This window comes from Perca flavescens, chromosome 22 (genome assembly GCF_004354835.1).
Source record: "Perca flavescens isolate YP-PL-M2 chromosome 22, PFLA_1.0, whole genome shotgun sequence".
In the NCBI taxonomy this organism is placed as follows: Eukaryota; Metazoa; Chordata; class Actinopteri; order Perciformes; family Percidae; genus Perca; species Perca flavescens.
Genome location: NC_041352.1, coordinates 2,171,862 through 2,196,348, shown reverse-complemented (window position 1 = coordinate 2,196,348; position 24,487 = coordinate 2,171,862). Strand labels below are relative to the sequence as shown.

The 24,487-nt window shown below is 40.4% G+C and overlaps 1 protein-coding gene across 4 annotated transcripts in view; it reads right to left on the bottom strand.

Annotated features, from left to right (window-relative positions):
• Positions 1-4,443: 4,443 nt before the first annotated feature.
• Positions 4,444-24,487, bottom strand: part of slc12a7b (solute carrier family 12 member 7b) — a 98,905-nt gene continuing 78,861 nt past the window's right edge. For 2 of the 4 annotated variants that reach the window (XM_028569021.1, XM_028569023.1), the window contains exons 17-25: positions 23,741-23,909; positions 22,360-22,555; positions 21,951-22,120; positions 21,630-21,761; positions 20,046-20,153; positions 13,732-13,907; positions 12,100-12,114; positions 9,858-9,991; positions 4,444-7,160 (exon numbers count right to left, since the gene is read on the bottom strand). In XM_028569021.1, the coding sequence (XP_028424822.1) occupies positions 7,069-7,160; positions 9,858-9,991; positions 12,100-12,114; positions 13,732-13,907; positions 20,046-20,153; positions 21,630-21,761; positions 21,951-22,120; positions 22,360-22,555; positions 23,741-23,909 (1,192 nt within the window). In that variant the 3' untranslated portion in view covers positions 4,444-7,068. Of the gene's footprint in view, positions 7,161-9,857; positions 9,992-12,099; positions 12,115-13,731; positions 13,908-19,074; positions 19,192-20,045; positions 20,154-21,629; positions 21,762-21,950; positions 22,121-22,359; positions 22,556-23,740; positions 23,910-24,487 lie in introns of all 4 variants that reach the window. The other 2 variants (XM_028569024.1, XM_028569022.1) reach the window with 2 other exon arrangements.

Below are 24,487 nucleotides of genomic sequence, written 5' to 3'. Positions count from 1 at the left end.
ACAGCATAGAAAATCTGCTTAGAAATATAGGAAATATTATAAAACAACACAATGTAATTTTGCTAAATAAAACATTACATTCATTATTAATTATAAACAAATTGTATATCTGAATAAAATACACATGTTCTATGGCCTCAGTCTGCCAGTTTAAAAAAAAAACAACCTATTCCAGTGCTGGTTCCATGGTATCAGAATTTTGGATAGGTCATGGAAACATTAATTGGTCATGTGACAAGGGCTGGAAAACCTGGCAGAACAGGTAGCCAAGGGACAGAACTCTGATCCAATGGAAATCACAGTTGTCAGAGTGACAGCACTCTAGCCCAATGGAATGGCGGGGTGCACCATGGGGAGCCAATCATATTTCAGGGGGCCGGTGCCACCCCCGTGCCCCCCTTCTAACCCCGCCCCGGCACACATCATCTTCTGCTGGGTTTATAAAGCAGCCAACTCACACACTGTGGCCTCGCTCAGAACTGTTGGTTTACTACATATTGACCTGAAAATACTGCTACACATTTTTTCTTCTTCTTCTTATCTTTAAGTTGCATTGATATCACACTAAACATCCAAATGACAGCCTTTTGCCCGGCAGGACCTCTGCTGACCTACAGCTGATGGGATTATCAACAACATTTCAATGGATGGGAAAAAAAATGAGCGTCATAGCTGGAATCAATATAGGCACGAGCACACAAGATGACACTGAAGTGCACACATCACGTAACTGTTATTTTTGTCCATGGTGCCGTGCTGCTGCTGCTGAGAATCAATGAGGAAATGTCTTTGTGCCTTTCAGTTTTAGCGTCACACACACATCTGTACGGTTTCAACACACATCAGGCCGCGCTGTCAACATCAGGCCTCTCCTATCGATTTGGTCAACAAAGCGCCGGACAAACAGACGAGAGGGACAGTGCTTTGGTAAAAGACAACCACAGGCTGCAAGAGGTGAAAGGTCAGCAAAGACCAAAACTCAAGGGTGTTCTTGTCAGAGAATGTTTGGCAGAATGTGTGAGTGTGCATTTATTCTGTTTAAAATCAAAGACCCCTCTGGATTATTTGGTAACAGGATTCAGGGTGTTGTTGCAATCAGTTATACATAACTTCCTCCTCGCGTTACAGCAATGCAACTTACAACAAGCCGGAGAGCAACTGCTAGCTTTGAAAAGAAGTCAATACTTCTTCCTGCACCATACATAATGAATGCACAAATGGTAATGGGACAGGCCAGCTGATGTAACTTGTAAAGGATGAACAACAACTTCTGTAAACATGAACAGCATCTTGTTCCAACACAGTCTCCCTCTTCTTCTTTTTCCTCTCTCTCTATCTCTCTGTCACGCTCTAATTGAATCAGATGTTGGTATGGTTTGTTTGTGTGAGACCGATTGTGTCACCAGTAAGGGTCAGGCCTGTGGGCGCTGGATAGCTGATCATCCAGTCAGATAGAAGGGGAGGAGCAGGCTGACACCTCCCACAGCAGAGGGGCTGAAAGATAACCTGACAGCCTGCTGCAAAGAGAGATGACGCCAGTGGACTAGTACAGGCTGGTAAACGTACCGCTGTGCTGACAAGCATTTGGAACCATCTCTCTGTCGTCGTCTGACACAAAAATGTGCCCGCGCTTGATTGGATCTCTATTGAAGGTGGTTTAAAGGGAAGGAAGAGGCTTCCCTCTGGTGGATGGATGCCGTTCCACCAGCGTGACCACGGGTCTGCACATTCACTGCTGTCCACAACACTCACTTCTTCTACTTCACTGGAAGAAGTATTCAGATCCTTTACTTAAGTAAAAGTACTAAGGCATCAAAAAAAGGGTCAAAAGCATCAAAAAGAAGTTTCTGTGTTTAATGGTCTCATCATCTTAGCTGGACTTGTAGGCTGTTATATTGTCGGCTAGTTTACTTTAGAATCAAACATCAGATTTATAAACTACATGGGTTTAGTGTGCAGAAATCTGAATGTGTAAAGTAACTAGTAACTAAAGCTGTAACAGATGAATGTAGTGGAGTAACTAAAGTAACTAGTAACTAAAGCTGTAACAGATGAATGTAGTGGAGTAACTAAAGTAACTAGTAACTAAAGCTGTAACAGATGAATGTAGTGGTGTAAAAAGTACAATATTTCTCTCTGAGATGTAGCGGAGTAGAAGTAGAAAGTGGCATGAAGAGAAAAGACTCAAGTAAAGTACAAATACCTCAAATTAAGTACAGTACTTGAGTAAATGTACTTATTTACATCCCAACACTGACTCACTCAGTGTTTCTGAAAGATTCTGAGTTTGTTCAACTGGAATCAAAGTCTGCAGTGTTATTTCCAAATTTTTTTTGCATGTGACCCCTTAATCTAAGTTATATCTCCTTGTGACTACCTATCATATTTTGCATGTCAGTGTGAGCAGTGCAATTGAAGAGTTGGGTGTGTCACCCCCAGCCAATGACAGCGTGCAGGGTGTGCAGGCTGTTCTCATTCTCCGTACTGTTTTACTGCCGCATCTTGCCCAATGGGAGACCTGCTGACATTTTAACTGGCCAATCAGAGTTGGAGACAATGAACCAAATATTTTACGAAGTTCCTCAATATGCAAAAAGTTAAGACATTTTTTCACATTTGAATCTATTACTCACAGGGACGTTGTCACTCCCCTCAGCGTTTCATATCGACGCACAAGTTTAAGGCCGGTTACACACTGGACGCGTCACGCGAGCGTGTCAGACGCGTGGCGTGTCCGTTTATATTTGGGCTCCCATGGTAACAGGTTAGAGCTTACACACTGCCTGCGTGAGACGTCAGGCGCGGCTCGAGACGCGTCCCTGCTAGAAATAGAACCGACGCCTATTTTTCACGCGAGACGCGAGCGTGTTGGAAGCGTTTCCAGGCAAAATAGAATAGGAAAGATGTTTATATGTCATTTAGACACAAATACATATTAACAAATGATATGTTGATGTTTGAAAGCCTCTAGGTTTTGATATAAATGCAGATAGGCCTATATGAATGCAATTTCTTTTTAATCGATTTTCTAATATTGCACCTGTCAATACAGAACGAAATATTCTGTAGCCTATTTTGCCGTCAATACTGCCGACGTTGTCTTTGCTGTAATCAGATCAGTATATATTTACGTTTAACATGTTATTTCATTTTATCAATGGGAAACATACATGTGTCCAGACAAGGCTAGCAGCAGCAGCGCCGAGTCAGACACGTTTCTGGTGTGTGAAGACAGAGAAAAATCCACGCAGCTGACAGAAACGCCAGGCTCACGCCACCCAGGCAGTGTGTAACCGGCCTAACTGACACACACACAGAGACACAGACAGGATGTAGCTCTGCATTCACACCAAATCCGGCAATGTGGCACCTTCCAAATGAGGTGTGTGTGTTAATTTGTGCTTTAGAACATAACGTCTGTGAAACAATCAGCAAATAACGTTCTATACCTTTAAATCACAGCTTTGTTCTCAATAACGCTGCTCGATCTCTTCATTCACTCGCTACCTCACTCGACCACTGCTGCTGCTCTCTCTCTCTCTCTCTGGCTGTTGAGCATAATATCAACTGAAATATTAAAGGTATTACACTTGGACTTTGACATAAACCAGGGCCTCAAGATCAGGTAAAAATGCGAGAGCCATCACTCATGGCCCTCGAAGGTCTGGAGTCCTGGGCAGATGCCCGGTTGCTAATCCAACCCTGGTCATAGTCTTTATGTACCTTCATGTGATAACCAGCATAAAAACAAGTGCTAGTGAGACACTTAATAAATGAATAAAGAAAACCTATCAAGAAAATACATTCACAAAAAAACATCCAATTTGTTAAGAAATTTTGTGAATACCAAAAACAGTTGGGCAACTTGGGGGCTTTTCCTATTTTATTAATAATAGAAGAAATATGTGTGGTGTCGTTCTATGGATTGCAATGTTGGTCGGTCCATCACTTTGGCTCGGACTGAAATAGTAGTAGTAGTAACAACGACTGGTTGGATAGCCATGAAATGATGCTGGTTATTAGAAGGAATCCTGATAACTTGGTAACTTTTCCTCTAGATTGAAATGTTTTCAGTAAGGTACTTATTTGCTTTATGACCTGCAAAACTAATAACATTCCCATCGGTCTCAGCTGTACTTTGTGTTAAGTGCTAAAAATTACGAAAAAGATGATTCTTTGAGTCATGATAAAATGATAAAACTAACATGCTCCTCAAAGAATGAGGTTTTCCCTCAACCAGTGTGACCAAAGTGTGAATCAGGACGCAGACACATTTTTGGTTGATTTCAGCACTTTTAATAATTACTCAGAGGCACAAATACAATTTACAGGGCTAACTTCCTCTATCTGTGTGCCCACAAGTGACTTCCTGTTCCAGCCTGAGGCCTGCCAGCTGAGGAAAAAACAGCAGAAACACAACAACAGCTTCACCTCACAACAGTGCTGCTGGTCCTCTCACATCACAGAGGCTTTTTCCCTTTTATGAATCCATATGTAACATTAGTTCTGAAAGGGAGATGTGATTGAACAAGTTTTTATTTCTTCAGCTGAGCCTCAGTGACACCTTGAGGTAGATAACATTCTCCAGTCACCTCCAACATTAGAGCTGAGAAGCACACACTGCTGACAATCCTATTTACCTCCAGAAACTTTATTTTCGGTTATTATTTAGCATCTTCTGTTTAGGGTTTCATGTATTTCATGTTCTCTTTAAGCACAGCTACTGCTATTCATCTCAGTCACCAAATTCAAGAACAAAGAAACTTTTTCAATAATTTATCTTTACATCTTTTAATGTTTCAAACTTATTAAAACTAGACAATGTCAAGTTTGTTTATACAGGACTATGTTTTATCTTTGGTGGCTACAAATTTAAAACTGAAATAGTTTGAACTTCCTATAGTGAGAGTTATTTAAACCATTCATTTGTACCCTTGTTTCTTAATACTTTGAGTCCAGGGTTCCAGTCCTGTGTGTTAGGTATGCTGTGTTGAACAAAACACAAAAACTTGACATTTCTTCACACATGCCGCCTCTCTCTGCCTCCTTCCATAAAAATCACACTGAAAATGAACAACACAAAATTACAGAGGATCAATTATAATGTAACAAACACTACATAGACCACAACTATATAGTTACACAGGCATACATGAAAAACTGAACAAAACAATAAAACACTGATGTTGCATAACTGACAATCAGAAGTCATCATTTCCCTGCAAAGAAGTGCAGGATAATACAACGTTCTGCTTTACAAAATACTGCACAGCTAATTTGAAGAAAAAAAAAGAAACTGTGGAGATACAAGAGGAAGAGTTGAATTTGCTTCTCCTCTTTACTCTTACACAACATCTTTCTGCAGCATTTAGCCCATGTTAGATGAGTTTAAATGCCCTGGGAATTGCACTTTGAGTTCCATTGACTCAATTATTACTTTGCTGAATTTTAAAAGAATGCAGGCAGGGATGAGCTCTATGAAAAGATTTAAAAAAAAAAAACTTGTGCTTTTCATTTTTTAAAGATTGTCAATGTAAAAAGCAGTGGCTACTGCATAATACTCACAGTTTCTTTTTTTGTCATTTTGGCACTTTTAATCCTACACATACTCATTACAATGAATCTACTCAGTCTGGGACTCAAAGCCTGAAGGGTGTTGTTCGGTAAAACATTCTAAAAACAACATTTAAACACAAGTATTAGATAGAATGGAATTACTTGCTGCCTGCGTCCTCTTTTCAGGAGCTCATTTATCGGTATCTCGCTCCACCTATGTAAGAAGAATGTAGCGGTGTTTGACCAGTGTCAAGTGTAGGTAATAGAACCAGGTGAGAGCACACAATGAATTAAATCCTAAACGATCGATAGTGCAAAGTCAACAGTGCTGTAACTACGCCGATAGGTGAAGAACTACACTAATTGACGTGTCAATTTGTGCTTTTACATTTAGCAATTTGTTAAATGCCAACAATAATTCTGAAGGCAAAATAAACATTTCATGTGCAAACCAATTAGCCAATTGACTATTTCATTAAGCTACTGCGTGCTGTCAAACAGCCCTTGGATTAAAAAAAAAATAAATCTATAGTTACTCCCAACTGAACACTACTTCACTCACCATAAATATGTATACATGTGCGTTTGATATGTCATTCTATAAAGCTTACAAAGTGTCCCAGAATATTAACTATGGCTGTTTTCCCTAATAAAACAATAGTGTCCTTTGAGGGTGGGAGATGTTCAAGATCACATATCGGTACCAGATATCTGAAAATGCTCCCATCCACTTAACAGAAGGTGATCCAACATGTGGTGCACGTTCAGCATCCTCCCGGACTCCCGGCCCTTCACTACATCATTTAAAAGGCGAACAACTACAGAACACTCCAACTACAAATGCTGCTTTAGGGAGGACAACGTTGGCGGCTCTGCAACCCCAACCAGGACGTTCTAGAAGCTTCTAAACAGACTGCCCGCCCTCTCTCTAGTTCAGACTGAAGCCAGTTTCCTAATTATTTAAAATGAAAACATTTAGCACAAATGGTGACGCAGAACATACAGACCACCAAACTGTAATATTTGAAAATCCAGTATGAGTTGTTATGTAACGTGTTCTCTCTGTGCATGTTTTTTTCTCAGGCCCAGTAAACATAAAGACTACGAGGTTCATATCATCAGCGCACACTTCTTTGCTTTAAACAGTGAGTGCCAGTAGCATGACAACATCGACACAAGAGGGAAAGAATATGAACATGTAACAGGACAAATAATGTTTTTCAGAGTTAAATGAACAATATAAAGTGTCTCTATGCTCTATCTTCCACATGCGGGGCTGCTGTGGCCCAGCGTGGACACACACTGGGGCCGCTCTCCCAGCCAGTCAACCGATTCATCCTTCATCGTGGGGTCCTTCAAACCATCTGTCAATCACAAGTGGTCCCGCCTTCCAACAACCCCGCCCTCCATAAAAACAAAACAAATTAGGCTTCTTCCCCGAAAATGCCTGGTGACCGCTATCCATGGCAGCAGCCCGTGTGCAGGGTGGGGCGTGAGAGGTTTGGTTTTTTGTTAAGAGTAGATGGTGATGACTTCACGGCCGCCGCCTCGCACCAGGAGGACCCGGTTCAGACCCTCGAGGAGAACCTCCAGGAACTCCATGTCTGAGAAGAGCAGTCAAGAAATAAAACGTACGGCCAAGTTACAGTGAGCAGCACTATTTCATCCTGTACCACATCGTATCCCTCCACTCCACCTTCATTCCTACTGTCCTGCCTGCCCATCACTGTGAGCATTCCCTACACCAGGGGGGTGTCAAACTCATTTTAGTTCATGGGCCGCATACAACCCAATCTGACCTCAAGTGGGCCAGACGAGTAAAACCAGTGCATAATAACCGATAAATAACAGCTCAAAATGTGTCCCTTTCTTTTGGGGAAAACAGGTACAAGTTCATAATTAACAATCTATTGACAGAACAGATGATGAACAGCCAAAAAGTGCAATTTCAAAAATATGTCTGTCAACTGTATTTTAATCAAGATGGAAAAGGAAGTCTGAACATGATATTCCTTGAGCACTGAAAGTGCTGGGAACACACCAAGAACACAGGCTTCCTATTTACCTCGGTAAAGAAATGGAACTGGCCCATTGTCTTTTTTGGAAACACAACACTGTGTCAACTCCTCTCCTTTTTGACAAAGACATTTTTTCACCAGCGGCTACTGTATGTAAGCACGTAGGATCAATGATAACGCATCCAGCATAGGGACTGCTACACTTATTAGGAAAGCGTGAGCCCCAATGGACAAACACATATTGGAAATCTAGAATGAATGACATCTCTGCAAACTTCACACTTTGAAAAGTCACCCAGTGGACCAGATTGGACTCTTTGGCGGGCCGGTTCTTTGACACCCCTGCACTACTAATCTGCAATAATTTATTTATTGGCCAATTAGGGGCAATGCAAATAACTTGAGAATAAAACAATGAATTATCATCACCTTCAAAGTGGATATATGTAACTTTCACTTTGTGTTGATTCTAGCGGCCACTTTGGACTAAAGTGATAGTGTTTCATAAAGCTCTTTTCTTTACGGTGCTGTATTACCCACTCTATGTTACTGAGTTAGTGTTACTGGGAGGTCATATAGTCGCAATGAATGTTTTGCTCAGACTGAAAATCATTCATTTACAATAAGAGAATATGTTACAGATGCATTGTTGCATTTCCAGTGTTGCATACAGTAACTTAGCCTATACTCTGGGTGGATCGTGAGCTAAACCAGGTATCACTGTCACTGGGTCACGAGCCAAAGCATTAAGAGATTGTTGCAACAACCGACCTAGTAATAACTTAAGATTAATATAGCGCATATCATGAAACCTAAAAGACACTGTACACAAGTACAGGGGGACAAGGGAAAAGAAAATAGTAGGGGAACACAAACACGGACTAAAAGGAATAAAACATCCGCGCTAAATATAAGGGGGAGGTCATTTAATGTCGGCTACTGATGTACAACCACATCATGCAGACTAAAGTTATTTTATGAATGAAATAGACATATTACATATCTGAGGGCCAGTTCCAGGTTGGTTTTGAATCATTTACAATCCCGTAATGTTCTCCATCTGTTGAAAGGCCGACTGAGATTGACTCAGTTTCACCCGTTGTCTTTCACTTTCCCTTTCAGCTTTTAGTTGTTCTTGGTTTCATTCCCTTCTTTCCTGTGATGGTCCTGCCCCAGTATCAGCCATAACTACAACAGATAACTTCTAAAATAACATTAGAATACAACTAGGCCTATATAAAGAACTCTCCTGCTACCTTTTACCTGGCTCCGCTAACCTGGCATACACTAACACAGGCTTTTCTGGTGTTCCAAAGAAATCTGTGACCCTTCAGAATGTGTTACTGTAGCTCTGTCTAGATGCCCTAAATCATTCTGTGACTTTGCTGGAAAAATCAGACCTGGGCAGAGACATTATTACAACTATATAAAACTAGTGTTCTTTTCACCGTTAGTCTCGTTTGTTGTTACAGGTCATTTGTGATCATTAGATGGAACTTTACACAGTTTCAGAAATACGTAAAAGTTACATATAGTCACTTTAAAGTTAATATAGCATACCTGATAGCAAACACTTATTTAAACATCAAGCAGTTGAGTTGTGTTTGTGTCCACCTGATGAACGTAATATTCACACTCACTTAGCTCGGTTTTTGGTCTCTACCAGCTTCTGGGGGAAATATCTGGTTCTTTAGCTGCTAAATGCTCCTCTATGCTCATTGGCTGGTCTCTAACTGTGTCCGTCTGCTGTTTAGTGCTGAGCTGGTAGTAGGCATGGGCCAGTTAGTGGTTTCAAGGTATACCGCCGTTTGAAAAAGTCAAGGTTTCAAAACCACTAAAATTAGTCATACCGTTCATAAGGTATGAGCTGTTTTTTTTGAGTGGTCAAGGACAGAAACTGCAGTTTAGTAATCCGTCTCTTGCCAGTGTGCAGTGTGTTTGAAAATAAAATACATTGTGTTGAATGAAAAAAAAAAAAAAAAAAAGAGTTCTTTTTTTACCCATACATTTAAAAAAAAACATGTTTTAAAGCTGTAATTGCAATACCGAAATAACGTCATGTGATATTTTTGCTGAAGGTTATCACACCGTCAGATATACCGGCCCACGCCTAGCTGGTAGTGTACAGTGGGCTTTAAGAACAGATTTTGGGCCCCGACAGAAACTATAAAGCTCTGTAAAGCCGAGGGGAGCTGCAGATTTAGTTGATAATTCACATTGCCACGTTGCCATTTGATACAGTTTTTATTATAAAAGCATGTATGTAGCTGCTCTAAAGGATACAGTTTTCGTCTCCTCCTCTGTTCCTTGGTGGTCCGGGCATGTTGAGCAGAACCAGGTGAGCCCCCTGCGACTTGTTGACCACCACCTCGTTCATCTTGACAGCTGTGTGCATCCGGCGAACATTGGACTGGTTCCTAGTTTTGACGAGAAGGTCACAGTCGGAAAGGAAAGCACTGAAGAACACTTCAATGACAAACTTAACCCTACACTTCCTTAGGGATACGTGTACTACTGTACTATAGCCTTCAGGGGTTCATCAAACTGTAAACTAGAGCTACATTGTGCTAGACATTTCTCTCTGTGCACTGAAGGTTTGTAAAGATTTTGATTCAGGTAATCACGGAAATCGTATAAAACTACAAAAGGCCTTTTTTATGGCATACCTAGTTGTCCCATAGCTTTCTCAGTTCCATACTACATACTGATTAGAAGGAGGGTTTGAGTATATAGTGTGTTCATAATAGAAAAGTAACAAAAGTCACTCTATCTGCAGTCTCTACTGGCTCCAAAAACATCTTGAAATACAAAACAAATGACTATTAAGACTTCATATGATGACATCCACTGTCACATACTGTATATTGTAACATTTACTGTTACAAAATATAAATAAAATGGTGTTATAAAGTTACGCTTATTAACTGCTTAAATAGAATACAAACAAAGCGAGTATATATGATGATTGGTATGTAATACACATCGTATAGAAGTAGTATGTAGTATGGATTTGGGACACAGCTTTTGACTTGTCATAGTAGGAAAAGCACAGGTGATACTAATAACATTAGCTATGGCTCGGTTTCATGTCCCAGTAAGTCATGAAAATGTGACAGTGCAGGAACCCAGGGCGTAACTTTGGGTTCAACATTGTGTGTCAAATGTCGAACAAAGTGACAAAAATGTAGAAAAATGCGCCAAAGACAAAAAGGCAACCAAAACGTCAAACAAAAGTGTCCAAAAAACTCTTGAAAAAAGCGAACTGTCAAAAACATTGAGCTTTATTTCCTAGCCCTCCTTCCCTTTCCCTAAGTGGCTTTGCCACTTGTCAGGCTGCCATTTTAAATAAGAACCTGTCCTTAATGACTTGCATGTAAAAAAAAGGTGAAATAAAAAAATAATAGGAACCTGAAACTGAAGCAGCTAAATGGAATTCAGCCATGATTCATGTTATCATTTACACTTGTGCCTTCCCTACCGCGGCATGTCAAAATGTCTTCTGTGACAATAGCCTATTGTGGCAATATGGCAGCTTTCCTTGGAAAAATAATATATAATATAATATAATATATATAATAATAATGAATAATACCTTTATTTACCAAGCAGCTGGAAAACTCAGCGAGTCTTTGTATAACGGAAAAACTAATCTAACAAAATGTTTTTCCGACTTGCTTATGAATTCAAACGTGTGTACACAGTGTGTACTTCTAGAGAAAACACCAGTATAACACATTACCACATTTTAGTTAAAGCATTCTGTATGTTAGCCAAAGACACAAATGAGAACACAAAGCATGGAGACTGAAGCGTATTGCATTCCAAATAAAGAGGCAGCAAGACAAAAGGGACACGCAGTATCACACCCTAAAGTCATTTGGTGTTTATTATTGCTGAGTGTGTCATAGTCAATTATACATGCTGTAGTCTTTCAAATGAATTCAATCCTGTTTATTAATAGTTACCACTGTCAAAAATAGCATCTCCCATCTCCTTTCTCTTTAAACGTTGCCTCTTTATCGTCACCTTCACATTGTTGGATCAAAAGCGATAAAAGCACAAGACGTTGACTGCCAGAAGCCAACTTACATTAAGCAGAAAAACTAATTCACAAAATTCTGCTTTCCATGCTACTGAATGAGAAAAAAACATTTTAGATTTTCATGTCAACACCAAATTAAAAATGTTTTTTTTTTTGTATTTGCTCATCACTTTTAAAAAAGGTAACTGGAAAGCACAAAGTTGCTCATGCATACAAGCAACAGTACATGCAAATTAAGTCAATGAAGGCTTTCCCGCCAACATACTGTTTGAACCGGAAGTCCATGCATATTAGGACACACAAACAAGGACGGGCGCACACACACACACACACACACACACACACACACACACACACACACACACAACAACAACAGAAGTGCGAGCACGAGCTGGAGGACACTGAACAAAGCTACAGTCACCACAGCAGCAGTACACACATACAGTACGGCCTAGAGCAAAAACAACAAAAACTGCGACTTACAGACTCTCCCACTCTCTAGAAGGAGGAAAATGGGACAGAACAACAGAAACAGGCTTAGATGCTTCCTAGATCAGCTCTCCAGCTCCTTCCACCACACCGCATGCTTCCACCTGTCCCAAGCGGCTCGTCATGACGCCAGAAGGTGAGCCATGAAACCCCCCAAAAGTGACATGGAACCATTTGATGTGTGTGGTGAGGCTTTATTAAAAAAAAAAAAAAAAGTAGCCTCCATTTCTTTCTGTCCTGTGTTAGGCCTGGAACAAGTATTACATAATTGTCCAATTGTCAATTTCTTTTTTACATAATCGCCATTTCTTTGTTTAGCTAAGGTCCTAAAGGGTAGGACTGTTGATGGTAATTGATTTTGTTTAGATGTGCCAAATTGTAATTCTATCAGTAATTATTGGTCAGAATTTTTTTTTTTTTATGATAATAAAGATTCTAAAGCTGGGTACTTGTGTTATTACATCATCTGGGTCACATAACAGTGATTTAACCAAAAGTATCTGGGATTCCTTCAAAACTTAATTACTTATTTAAGTAATAAATAAAAAAAGAGACAATTATATTGTTAATTGCAATAATTTCTGAGACAATTAATCATACAGCAACATATGGAATTGTTACAGCTCTAGTCTTGTGAGATTTTCTGATGTGTTTACGATGGCTAATTTAAATTACAAACTTTATGAGCCAATATAAGTGGACTGGGACACACCTGATGAAGTCCACAAATTGGTAGTATGGACAGTATGGGATGAGAAGGTGTTAGTCTAAACAGCAAAGAGGTGTGCATGTGGTCTGGCCATGCACTAAGACTGAAATGGCTGAACGTGTACACACAAGCACACCCACGCCAAATGCAGCCTGATTGCACATGGCATGCAGTGAGTCGTCCCATTTCAGCCAGTCAGGCTCAGAAGCTTTGGCACCATCCTGAAGCATTGTCAGTACTCGATGTGATGTGGTTTACTCTGCACATTAGGGCAGTACTCTGCACTGTGCATTTAATCGTATTTTATTCCCCGGGTACAATTTCCTAACGATCACAAAAAACACGAGTAGTCGAGAAAGACAATTATTTGCACATTTGCTCCATGGTTCAGTTTGATCTGGACCAAGACTACTTCTTTTGGTCGGACCAAATTTCGTCCGTTTGGTCGGGGGGAGGTTTCACACCTGGAATTTTGATTTGGATCAAACTGAAAAGTCCGAAAGTCTGGACCAAATGAAGTAGGTGTGAAAGCTCCCCAAGTTTAATAATTGCAACATCTTTCTAAAGGCAATTAGTAATCGTGTTAAATAATCGTGATTTCAATATTGACCAAAATGATTCGTGATTATGATTTGTTTTTTCCATAATCAAGCATCCCTACTTTAACATCCTTTTAATACTTAAACGAAACGGTATTCAAAATGGTGCAAATGTCTCTCACAAGGCACACGCAATAACACCAACTTTTCACCACCAGCTTTACATTAGTTTTCAAAAGCATATACAGTTGACTTGACACTCCTTAAAGTTACAGATCCTCAAGGCAAAACTTTCCCTTTTCCTTCTTTTTAGCCCCCTAAGCTATGAATGTACAGAGGGTGTCTTTTAAGTGGTGCTTAAACAAACAATATACTTACGGTTTCATGTTGAACATGTCGCGTACAGCCACATTGGCATTGTACTCGCGGTTACGATTACGCTCTGTGAAGAGCTTGTCTTTGGTCCAGGTCATGTGAACCCGATCGGGCCCAGCGCCGGCCTTGTCATTTATGGCAGCGTGAGACGCCGTGTTTCTGTCATGGATGAGCTGGGCCTAGAAGGATGAGGAAATCAAGTATTAACCCGGAGATATTTCAGGGGCGAGATGACAGAATGGAAGATATAAACAAGGAAAGGTGGATTAGGGCCACATGAAAACATTTATTGAGTTCTGAGTTTAAAGTCAGAAGAGACTTCTTTTTTTTTAAACTTAAAATATATATTTTTTAAGACTTTAAAAAAAGTCAGAATTCTGAGACTAAACTCAGAACTCAAATACATTTTTTCACATGTTGCCCTAACTGTCTTCCGTACAAAACAACAGCCAGGACTCTAAGGAATGAAATCATGAGGATAACAAGGAGGGAGTCCAAGATAATCTCAGAACCACAAAGGAAATGGTGCAAAAAAAGTTACAGATTGGCCAGTGAGAAAGAAAACCGGGACCTAGGAGGAAGGGAAACCAATAACATTTCTTCTACAAGTTGATGCACGTTGGGTGAAACATGCTAGAGAATAACGAGAATAATACAAACCTGTTCAGCTGTTACAACAATGACAACACACATGGACCATAAAAGAACAAATATACACTGGACATTACAAGATAAAGTTTCTCTGGGCAGACTGGAGGCCCCAGCTAAGGGTTGAAACACAGTACGTATGGGTGACTGACAGGAACAGAGCAGTGGAGGTGGGAATGATCCGGGCTGGGAAGGTACAGCAGTGGTGGGAAAAGAATTCAGATCCTTTACTTAAGAAGTAAAAGTACTAATACCACACTGAAAAAATACTCTGTTACAAGTAAAAGTCCTGCACTGAAAATGTTATTTAAGTAAAAGTATTTCATTTGCACTTGTAGGCCGTTATATTGTTTAATTTATAATATCGTATTTTATAAACTAAATGTGTTTTATGTGTAAAGTAACTAGTAACTAAAGCTGTAACAGATGAATGTAGTGGAGTAAAAATACAATATTTCTCTCTGAAATGTAGCGGAGTAGAAGTAGAAAGTGGCATGAAAAGACTCAAGTAAAGTACAAGTACCTCAACATTTGTACTTTTTGTACAGTACCAGAGTAAATGTACTTAGTTACATTCCACCACTAAGGTACAATATGATGTTATCCAAGTGTTTAAAATAGATACAGGGCTTCCAAAGATTACTACACATGCTTAAAATATGAAACTGAAACAAATATAAAGAAGCCTATAACGCAGGGATAGTGCAGCGGTAATACAGCACAGCAGTAGCATGGCAGATTAGGATTAACATACTGTACATCATTATTATATAACGTATAAATTAGTTTCATTACACTGGTTACAACGTTCTTCTCTTCTGTTACTGTGTCTGTGTTACAGAGTACAATGTCAACATGTATACAGCCACAGCCAATGACAAAGGATAACAATAAATGATGAGGTTATTATTATATCATAAAAGATAAGGATTATGGCCTCTGTGCCCCTTGGTACCAGTTCATATTTGATAAAGCCATAATAAATCTTCATAAAATGCAGACAGTGCTCAGAAAACAGCAGGCTGGCTATGTAAACATAGGGCTTACTGATTCAAATACTCAGTTTTCAATGTCTTCATTGTCCTTCAATACATGTAGAAGGGAGGCTATGTGGTAGTTTCTGGAACAGAAACCATTTCCTGTTATGCCAGCTGTGACTGTTACTGTACAGTACGGACATGGGTTACAGGTATGAGTGGCAGGAGGGTGGGAGATGACAGGGGGTTAAGCTAAAGTGCACAAAGAGAGTACAGTATTGTCAAGTCAGAATAGTGAGTATAAACAGCCTGGGTCGCAGCCCTGTCAGGCTGTTATGCTCAATCCACAGCAGTAACAATGCAAACATTTGACTAAATTTTCAGGTTTCTGAGGCTAGAGCTGTAACAATTCCAAAATTTGCTGTGAAATTAATTGTCTCAGAAATGGTTGTGATTACCAATATAATTGTCTCTTTCGGTCAAATTTAAAAATAGTTATTTATTTATTACAATTTAAAAAAGTTTTAAATGAATTCCAGGATCCATCGTTTGGTTATTTCACTGTTAGGCAACCCAGATAATGTCATAACACAAATACACAGCCTATGAAGTATACTACGGCTCTTTATACATAAAAAAAATTCTAACTGTACCCCCCTTGTCATTTATGTTGCTATGAATGTGCCAAAAATTAACAATTGAAGAAATAATAAAAATAGTCTGACTAATAATCACTTATATAATTACAATTTGGCATATCTAAAAAGAAATCCCCATTGACTGTAAATATAAATGGACAAAGCATCTGGTTCGGCAAAGTGCTGTAAATGCAATGTGGAAGTGCCTTAAACCTGCATTCTATCTGAATTCCAGTGGAGGAGACTCCTTAAACCTAGCCTGGATGCCAGCCGAACTTAGCCCCGCCCACAAAATTCGAGGTCGGGAAGTTCGGTCTGGAGTCGCTCCGTTGAGAAGCAATTATTGCCCGAACAGGATCTGTTCGGACCAATCAGATTGTCGGACAGATGATCAACAGTAACAGAATCAATCACGTCACCAAAGAACGCTTGGGTTGAATTTATTGAGATGTGTAGATTCCACCATCGCGTCTGTTACAGAAGATATCGACAGCGCATTCATTTTAAAATCCTCAGCGGAGGAGCCTCAACAACTGCCCGAAAGCACAGTAGCGTTATATGGTGGAGCGAGATAGAGAGAGACTGAAGAGAGAGAGCGTTATATGGTGGAGAGACATAGAGAGAGACTGAAGAGAGAGAGAGCGTTATATGGTGGAGAGACATAGAGAGAGACTGGAGAGAGAGAGCGTTATATGGTGGAGAGACATAGAGAGAGACTGGAGAGAGAGAGCGTTATATGGTGGAGAGACATAGAGAGAGACTGGAGAGAGAGCGTTATATGGTGGAGAGACATAGAGAGAGACTGGAGAGAGAGAGCGTTATATGGTGGAGAGACATAGAGAGAGACTGGAGAGAGAGAGCGTTATATGGTGGAGAGACATAGAGAGAGACTGAAGAGAGGGACCGCCAGCGCTAGAACAAAGCCGTGAATCAGAGATATAAAACGTGTTTTCGCTGATTCATCTCTAGAAATGCGACTGTAGCAAGCATGTCACTATCATTAACGTTATCCACATTTATATTTACACGCAACAAATGATATATCCAGCTTCAAAAAAGTCTAAAAGTCGGAAGTTAGAACCAATGGTTAGAACGAATGCATTGTGCAAAGAGTGGTTGCTATGGAGACGATACACAGTGTTGAGTTCCGTTGATCTGATTGGTTGGAGGTCTATCCAATGAATGCAGAGGCATTTTTTTTCCTGGTTCGGTTGGAACACGCCCCATAATCACAGCCCAATGGAGCGGTTTCAGACTCACATTCTGACTAGAATCTGAGTAGGACCACGTCAGGCTACCTTAAACCTGCATTCTATCTGAATTCCTGCAGCGGGAGACTCCTTAAACCTGCATTCTATCTGAATTCCAGTGGGGGGAGACTCCTTAAACCTGCATTCTATCTGAATTCCAGTGGGGGGAGACTCCTTAAACCTGCATTCTATCTGAATTCCAGTGGGGGGAGACTCCTTAAACCTGCATTCTATCTGAATTCCAGTGGGGGGAGACTCCTTAAACCTGCATTCTATCTGAATTCCAGGAAGTGGAGACTCTTTAAACCTGCATTCTATCTGAATTACAGCAGGGGGAGACTCCTTAAACCTGCATTCTATCTGAATTCCAGGAAGTGGAGACTCTTTAAACCTGCATTCTATCTGAATTACAGCAGGGGGAGACTCCTTAAACCTGCATTCTAACTGAATTCCAGTGGGGGGAGACTCCTTAAACCTGCATTCTATCTGAGATCAGCAGAAGGCAACACGTGCGGTTGCAAAAGGAGTTTGGTTTCTGTAGTCTATGAAGTCTATGAGAAAAGTGAGAAAGTGACCCACTTCTCACTTGATTTATTACCTCAGTAAACATTTTCATAATGAGTTTATGGTCTCAATCGCTAGTTTTAAGTCTTCTGCAACACAGAATGATGTTCATTTTTTTAATCATGGTCTCATTGATTTTAAAATCAACGATAAAACAGGGGGTGTTTTAGTGCGTAGCTATGATGTGATTGCCAGTTCGTGGCATGTCAATCATGACAGAGGTTTAGCAAAGCTTATCCATGGCACGTGAACTTTAAACCTAGCGAAGCTAATCTTACCTCAAATTATGTAGGCTAGCTTTCAGCAGCAGTTGCATCCAGATTGCCGGTGAAAGTGTGTAACGTAACGTAGAGTGTAAGAAGCGTTGCCAACCCTCAGCTAACGTCACAGTCAGATAGCACCCAACAGTCTATGGATCCTCCCTCACTCCTCCCTCTCGTCTAAAATCGTCACATCGGCAACCAGGATGGCTGCGCCCGTAACGGCAAACTCAATGACTCATAGCAGATCTCCACAAACCAATGGGTGCTATGTCCATTAATATCTATGGTCATACCTTAGCACTATCGCTAATGTTAGCAATTCATTGCTTTTAAACAAAGAAACAGTGATTATGTAAATAAAAACATGACAATTATGTAATCATTGTTACAGGCCTACTTGAGACAATTCTGTCCACTCCTTCCTCTCACGTGGGGATGAGGTGGGATTATGGAGGTGATGGGAGGTCAGGCTGCAGTTTCAAGGTGCAATGGGCTGGTATTCACAAAGCAGCTCTTAGTGACTACACAGTAGGTAGGACTGCTGTCGGGCCAGTCTGAACTTGTGGTTTTATAATTGTCAGATGTACAAGATGGATGCTATCTGTACTCATGGAATAGTTTGGAGGACGAAATCAAATTGAGTAAAAATGTCATACAGTGTAAAATAAAATACAAACACATTTTTAACTATAGCAGGACTCCTACTCCTCCATCCTTCCTTTATCCTCTGTGGGTTAATTATACTGTATACATCATAGTCTGATGCCCACACCAGAGTGTGTGATCTACTTTATGTATGACTGACCACTTGCACATCTATTTTTGACATGTGCTAAATATGGGCGTACAAGTTTATATGCTTAGTCCAGATTTTAAACCACGATGATGATAAAAGTCATTAAAACTGTCAAAGGCTAAGCAAAAACTGTAGCCAGAGATCCAGCTTTGTGAAGACAGCTTTGGGTGTCTAACAGGGAGGGACAGTGGGGTTGACAACATTGGCTACCTCGTCCTCGTGAATGTCCTCCACCGTTGAGGACTGCGTGCTGAGGTTTGTGCTCGGGACAGCGCCCTGGTTCTTCCTCCGGATTGAGCTACGCGATTCGTCAGTGATACTCTGAATCTGAGTGGTGTGGCGTGGCCCGGACAGGCAATGGCAGATGAACAAGGAGAGGAGCCAATTGTCATGTAACGTAGCGGTAGGCCAGATTTACTAAAATACTGTTTGGATTTAACTGTGTTATTTATAGAAAGAAAGAGCTTGTTTTACACACTGTATAATCGGACCTGTATGATATTAAAGCTACTTACAGTAGATGTTTATGCTGTTAACACTAACACACTGAAGCCTAATTTATGGTTCTGCGTTAAACCTACATCGGACGGCGTTGTAGCAGTTGTAGAAGAACGCAACAACTGTGATCGGATCCGCTCGGCCGTGGCTCGGTAGCGTTGCATTTCCTTTTACTCATATGCAGGTTGTCCTTCTCAGTAGACAACATAAAATCAAGGAGAGGGTTAACTTTTCCTGCTACAAATTTCCGACCGTGGTACCGACTTTGCCTCCAAAGTTGGTATGCGTTTCGAAGCTAATCCCTGTCACTCTTTCACTCGCTCTACCACACATTCCCCACGCATACACACATGCCAGCTCTGCTATTCCCTTAAAGATATACGCTATAACGACGCAGACACCAGCGCGTAAGTATAAACCTCAGGCCACTTATGTAGGCTACGGTGTAAACTCTGCATAGAGCGAACCCGCAGAACCATAAAAATCAAGCTTAACAGGGAGCAAATTGCAAACAGCATTCAGTAACAATCAATGCCATCTTCTTGAAGATGTTCATGAGCTAATTGTATTAGTATCTAAGACACACAATAAAAATCTTGCATTCGCTTGTGTTGAATTAGAATGAAACTATGGAGACAAAGTGACTGTGAGTGCCGGGTTGTGTTCAGGTAGAGCAACATTACCTCTCTCTCCCTCTCAGTCCTGGAAAGTTGCATTTGTTTCAGCATCTGAGACCTCTGCTCCATCACCAGTGTCTTCTCATAGGTGAAGGCTGAGATGTCGTTATCATGCTGCACAGGAGAGGACAGAAAGTTGTCAATACAATTTGGAGCAACAGGAAACTTCCTGGTGCAAAACCTCTGCTGATGCTGAACAGTTCTCCAATGTCAACGCCAACTCCTCACAACAGTTTGTTACTGTTGTTTCTCTTTCAGGTTTCTCTTACGGTTTGGTATCCAAACTAAAGAATAAAGTCACAGGTCTGGAATTAATACCATCTATTTACTGATCCTTGGTACAGGGTTGTCTTACAGTACTTCCATATTGTATCCAAATCATAGATTTCTTGCAAACAAAGAGATGACAACATAAATAATAACTGTAAAAGAAATATTGTTCATTTATACAACAATCATGGATGGAACTTCCCGGCCCTTTAAGAGTACAAAATAGGTGAGGTTTAACTGGTTCTGGCAGTGTTCAGCCACCCTCAGGTGCTCTCGTACTGAAACTGATAAATGACCTACTTCATGTAGTTCATGTAGTCTGGATCAACGAAAGTACATTTCCAGGATAACTGACTAAAATTGGGGCGTGTGAGCCACGCATCCGCAAATTTGGATGGTGCAACAAGGCAGGCCTGCTTGGTTCTTCTGGTGAATGATTTAACTATGTATCCAGCTAATGTAAATAGCTCACGGTAGGGGTGGGAATCATCAGAGGTCTCACGATACGATATCATCCCGATACATATGTCACGATACGATATTATTGCGATTTTAACATATTGCAATGTATTACCTTTTTTCCCCAATTTCAAATGATGTCCCCAAAAGGAAACTTTGTCAACATCTGTTTTATCTCAAAAGATACATTTCTCTGTTTGTTCATCTCACTTCAATTGTATTGCTGCAAAATGGGGATTGTCTTCAAGCAGACAAACTGACCAACGCATATATAATAATAGATTGATACTTGCCGTCTGTGTATCGATACAGTATTGCCACGGAAAATATCACGATACTATGCTGTAACATTTTTTCCCCCACCCCTAGCTCACGGTACTGTATTGTGTCAACAGTTAACTTCATTTAATATTGTATGTGGCAATTTTGCAGGGTGCAAATGTTCCACCAAAACAAGTTCCTTCCTGAGACTATTTTGCAGAGCCGCCGTCCCTGTGTCCGGAGCTTAGCGCCAACCAAGACCATTCTGAGTGATTTAAAGAAATGCAAACAACCCAGAGCTTTTTTTTCTCCTATCCCAGAAAGTATGTGTGGTGTAGCCAGACCTTACTCCACAGTGCTGTGTAGATAGGTCTGGCAATGCAAGATTACAGTTCACGCTACAGTTCTGTAGCATGAAGTCAGAGTAGCGTATTGGCAAACTGAATGCAGCTAATAGAGAAACACCTTCTTGATATAGATTTGTGTCATAACATATGAAGCCACTGAATTAGAGGACTGTGAGCCTGATTCCAATGTAGGGATGCATCATTACCATTACAGGATCTAATGCAGAGCTAATTTTATCAAACAAAGTCTCACCATCTCTACCACTTCCACTTCTGCATCCAGTCGCAGGTGGTAAAGGAACACCTGGAGATCTTTCTTCATTTGGATGCTGTTGTCATCCATCTGGGCCACGGTGAAGATACGCATCTTACACTTCCTCCACACCTGGAGGACGGAAAGACAGAAAACAAGACCGTCAGTCAGTCAGTTGTAGATGGAGAATTCTAGGATAGACAGATAGATAGGTGAGTATGAAAGGAGAATTCTGGGCATGGACATGAAAACAGGAATGAATGTAAAAAGTATTTGTAGGGGTTAAATCTCAGAGATAAACACAACCTAAGACACACCAACCTTGTGCTGTCGCAGCAGGAAGGGCAGCAGCATCAGCATGCCTCCATCGTGAACCACCCACCACACGTCGATGGTGCCCTCCGCTAAGCGCTCTTGGTTGGTGGGGAAACTGTCCACATTCTTGGCCACAAGCAAGGCATGATGGGTTGCTGTGGTCTCTCGCACCGTCTCTGGATGAATAGAAGGCGAGAGAGGGAGAGAGAGAGACAGAGAGAGAGAGATAGACAGAGAAAATTGAAAAGCTGTGAAAATATGCAATGTAAGCTGTATTATCATTACTTTCTATGCATATTTTAAAAAAAAAAACAATTCAGGTGTCATTTTCTGTAATTAAAATATTTGTCTGATTATGCATTTCTATACCTACATATGTACATCAATTTATTTTCAAGTGTCTACCGCTCTGTACCTATGAAGTTCTTCCATGACTGGTGGTCATTGGACTGCCTCCAGTTGCCAGGCCAGGCCATTAGGACTGTGTTGTGCTTCATGCCTCCCAGCCCTGCAGACTGGATGAGGTGGGAGACACCATCTCTGAGGTTCGAAGACACCACAACATGGCAGAAACCCTTTGTTCGCTCTGCTGACATGGCAGACTTGATGTTCTGGACAGAGAAAGACAAAATGACAAGCAAACATGAAGTATGAAGGACATAGAAATTGATAATTGATTGACGGATAGAATAAACTTTATTGTCCCTGAGGGGAAATTTATCTTGGGCACAGTGCTAAAATGTGTTGTGAAGCAACATATTTTAGCACTGTGCCCAAGATAAATTTCCCCTGGAAAAAACATTCTTAAGTCAACATAAAAACCTAAACATAAGATCAACAAAGCGTCTTAGGACATAAAGGAAGGATGCATATGACTGTACAAACAATACGACATCTTAATAAGTGACTGTAATAATTAAAGTACAAAGTGCAAAAAGTGCTGGTGTATTTATTGCACTTTGCTTCTGTTGTGCTAAGATTTATTGTTGGAGTTCAGCAGCTACAGCATACATTATTGATACAGCACTGACTATTGAGAAAAACATATATATATATATATATATATATATATATATATATATATATATATATATATATATGCCAAGGCATATATAAAAAAGATGCCAGGGCTACTCAATGCCAAAATATTCCCTGTTTAATTACGACCACTAACTCCAAATTAACCTTCCGCACTCTCATTTGTATGCTTCCATGACAATTCACAATGGTGGGTCTCAACAATGCCCATATTACAGCTGTTTGTGTAATGTGGAATTCAGTTTCTGCACGATTGCTTTTGCAGAAAGAGTAATACACTGATTAAAAATGCCTCTGAGGACACAGTCAAATCAGGTTGCAAAAAAAGAAAAGAATCACACAACCTACTATATTTGGCCAGTAGATGGCAGAGTTCATCTGCTGTTCGGGTGTAAAAATGTTTCCTAATTCTGTAAATCCTGACTGACACAACAGATTTGCTTGTGCGGCTCATTTGCAACAATGTCGAAAAAGAAATTTACCATTCTGTTGATTTGACTGTAATGCTTAGCAAAGGATGGACAGATAATAAATGAAGTAGGATAAAACACAATTAGTGTTTTATCAGCAACTGTGAAACCTGAAATCCCATTTTTGGTAGAACAGAGTTGAATGTGGAGTACACAGTTGTGGGCAAAGGCAACATCAACATAAATGATAATATCCTTGTGCCTGCATATGTGTTTCGCATGTGTGCTTGTGCACTAAAATATGTTGCACGCATACGCTGCATGCTGGTGTATGCTTTTCCAATATACCTGCTCAGCCCTCTTGGCCTCGGCATCTCTGGTGAGATAGGTTCCCTCTAAAACATTCCCCGCTATCGTGAGGCCTTTCCCCGCCTTCAGCTGAGTGGTGAGGGACAGCAGGCGGGGGTGTTTGACTCCTTGATCTGAGTCAACATTCAGGAGCACCAGCAACTGAGGCCTGGATAAAAGAAGAGAAAAAGGAGGGTGGGTCAGGTGGTGAGGGACAGGAGAGATTGCTCGATCTTTACAGGTTCATGAACAGCAACACATTTTTTTTTTTATGTTTGTCGTCACACATTTTCAATGCCTGTCATAATTTAATACAACTACCTTTTAAAGTAACACCACTGTAAAAAATAAAAGCCCATTATTTCTTTAGAGAAGGTGTGGCAACATTATTACAGTAGTAATGGTTCTCACCCAGCTATGCAGGGAGACCTTAATTGGAGTAGAATAGCAGTGGTGGCATAAAGTACATTTAACATTTAACTAAGTACATTTACTCCAGTACTGTACTTAAGTACAAATGTTGAGGTACTTGTACTTTTCTTGAGTATTTTCTTTTAATGCCACTTTCTACTTCTACTCCGCTACATTCCAGAGAGAAATATTGTACTTTTTACTCCACTACATTCATCTGTTACAGCTTTAGTTACTAGTTACTTTACACATTAAGATTTCTGCACACAAAACCCATGTAGTTTATAAAATCTGATGTTTGATTCTAAAGTAAACTAGCTAACAATATAATGGCTA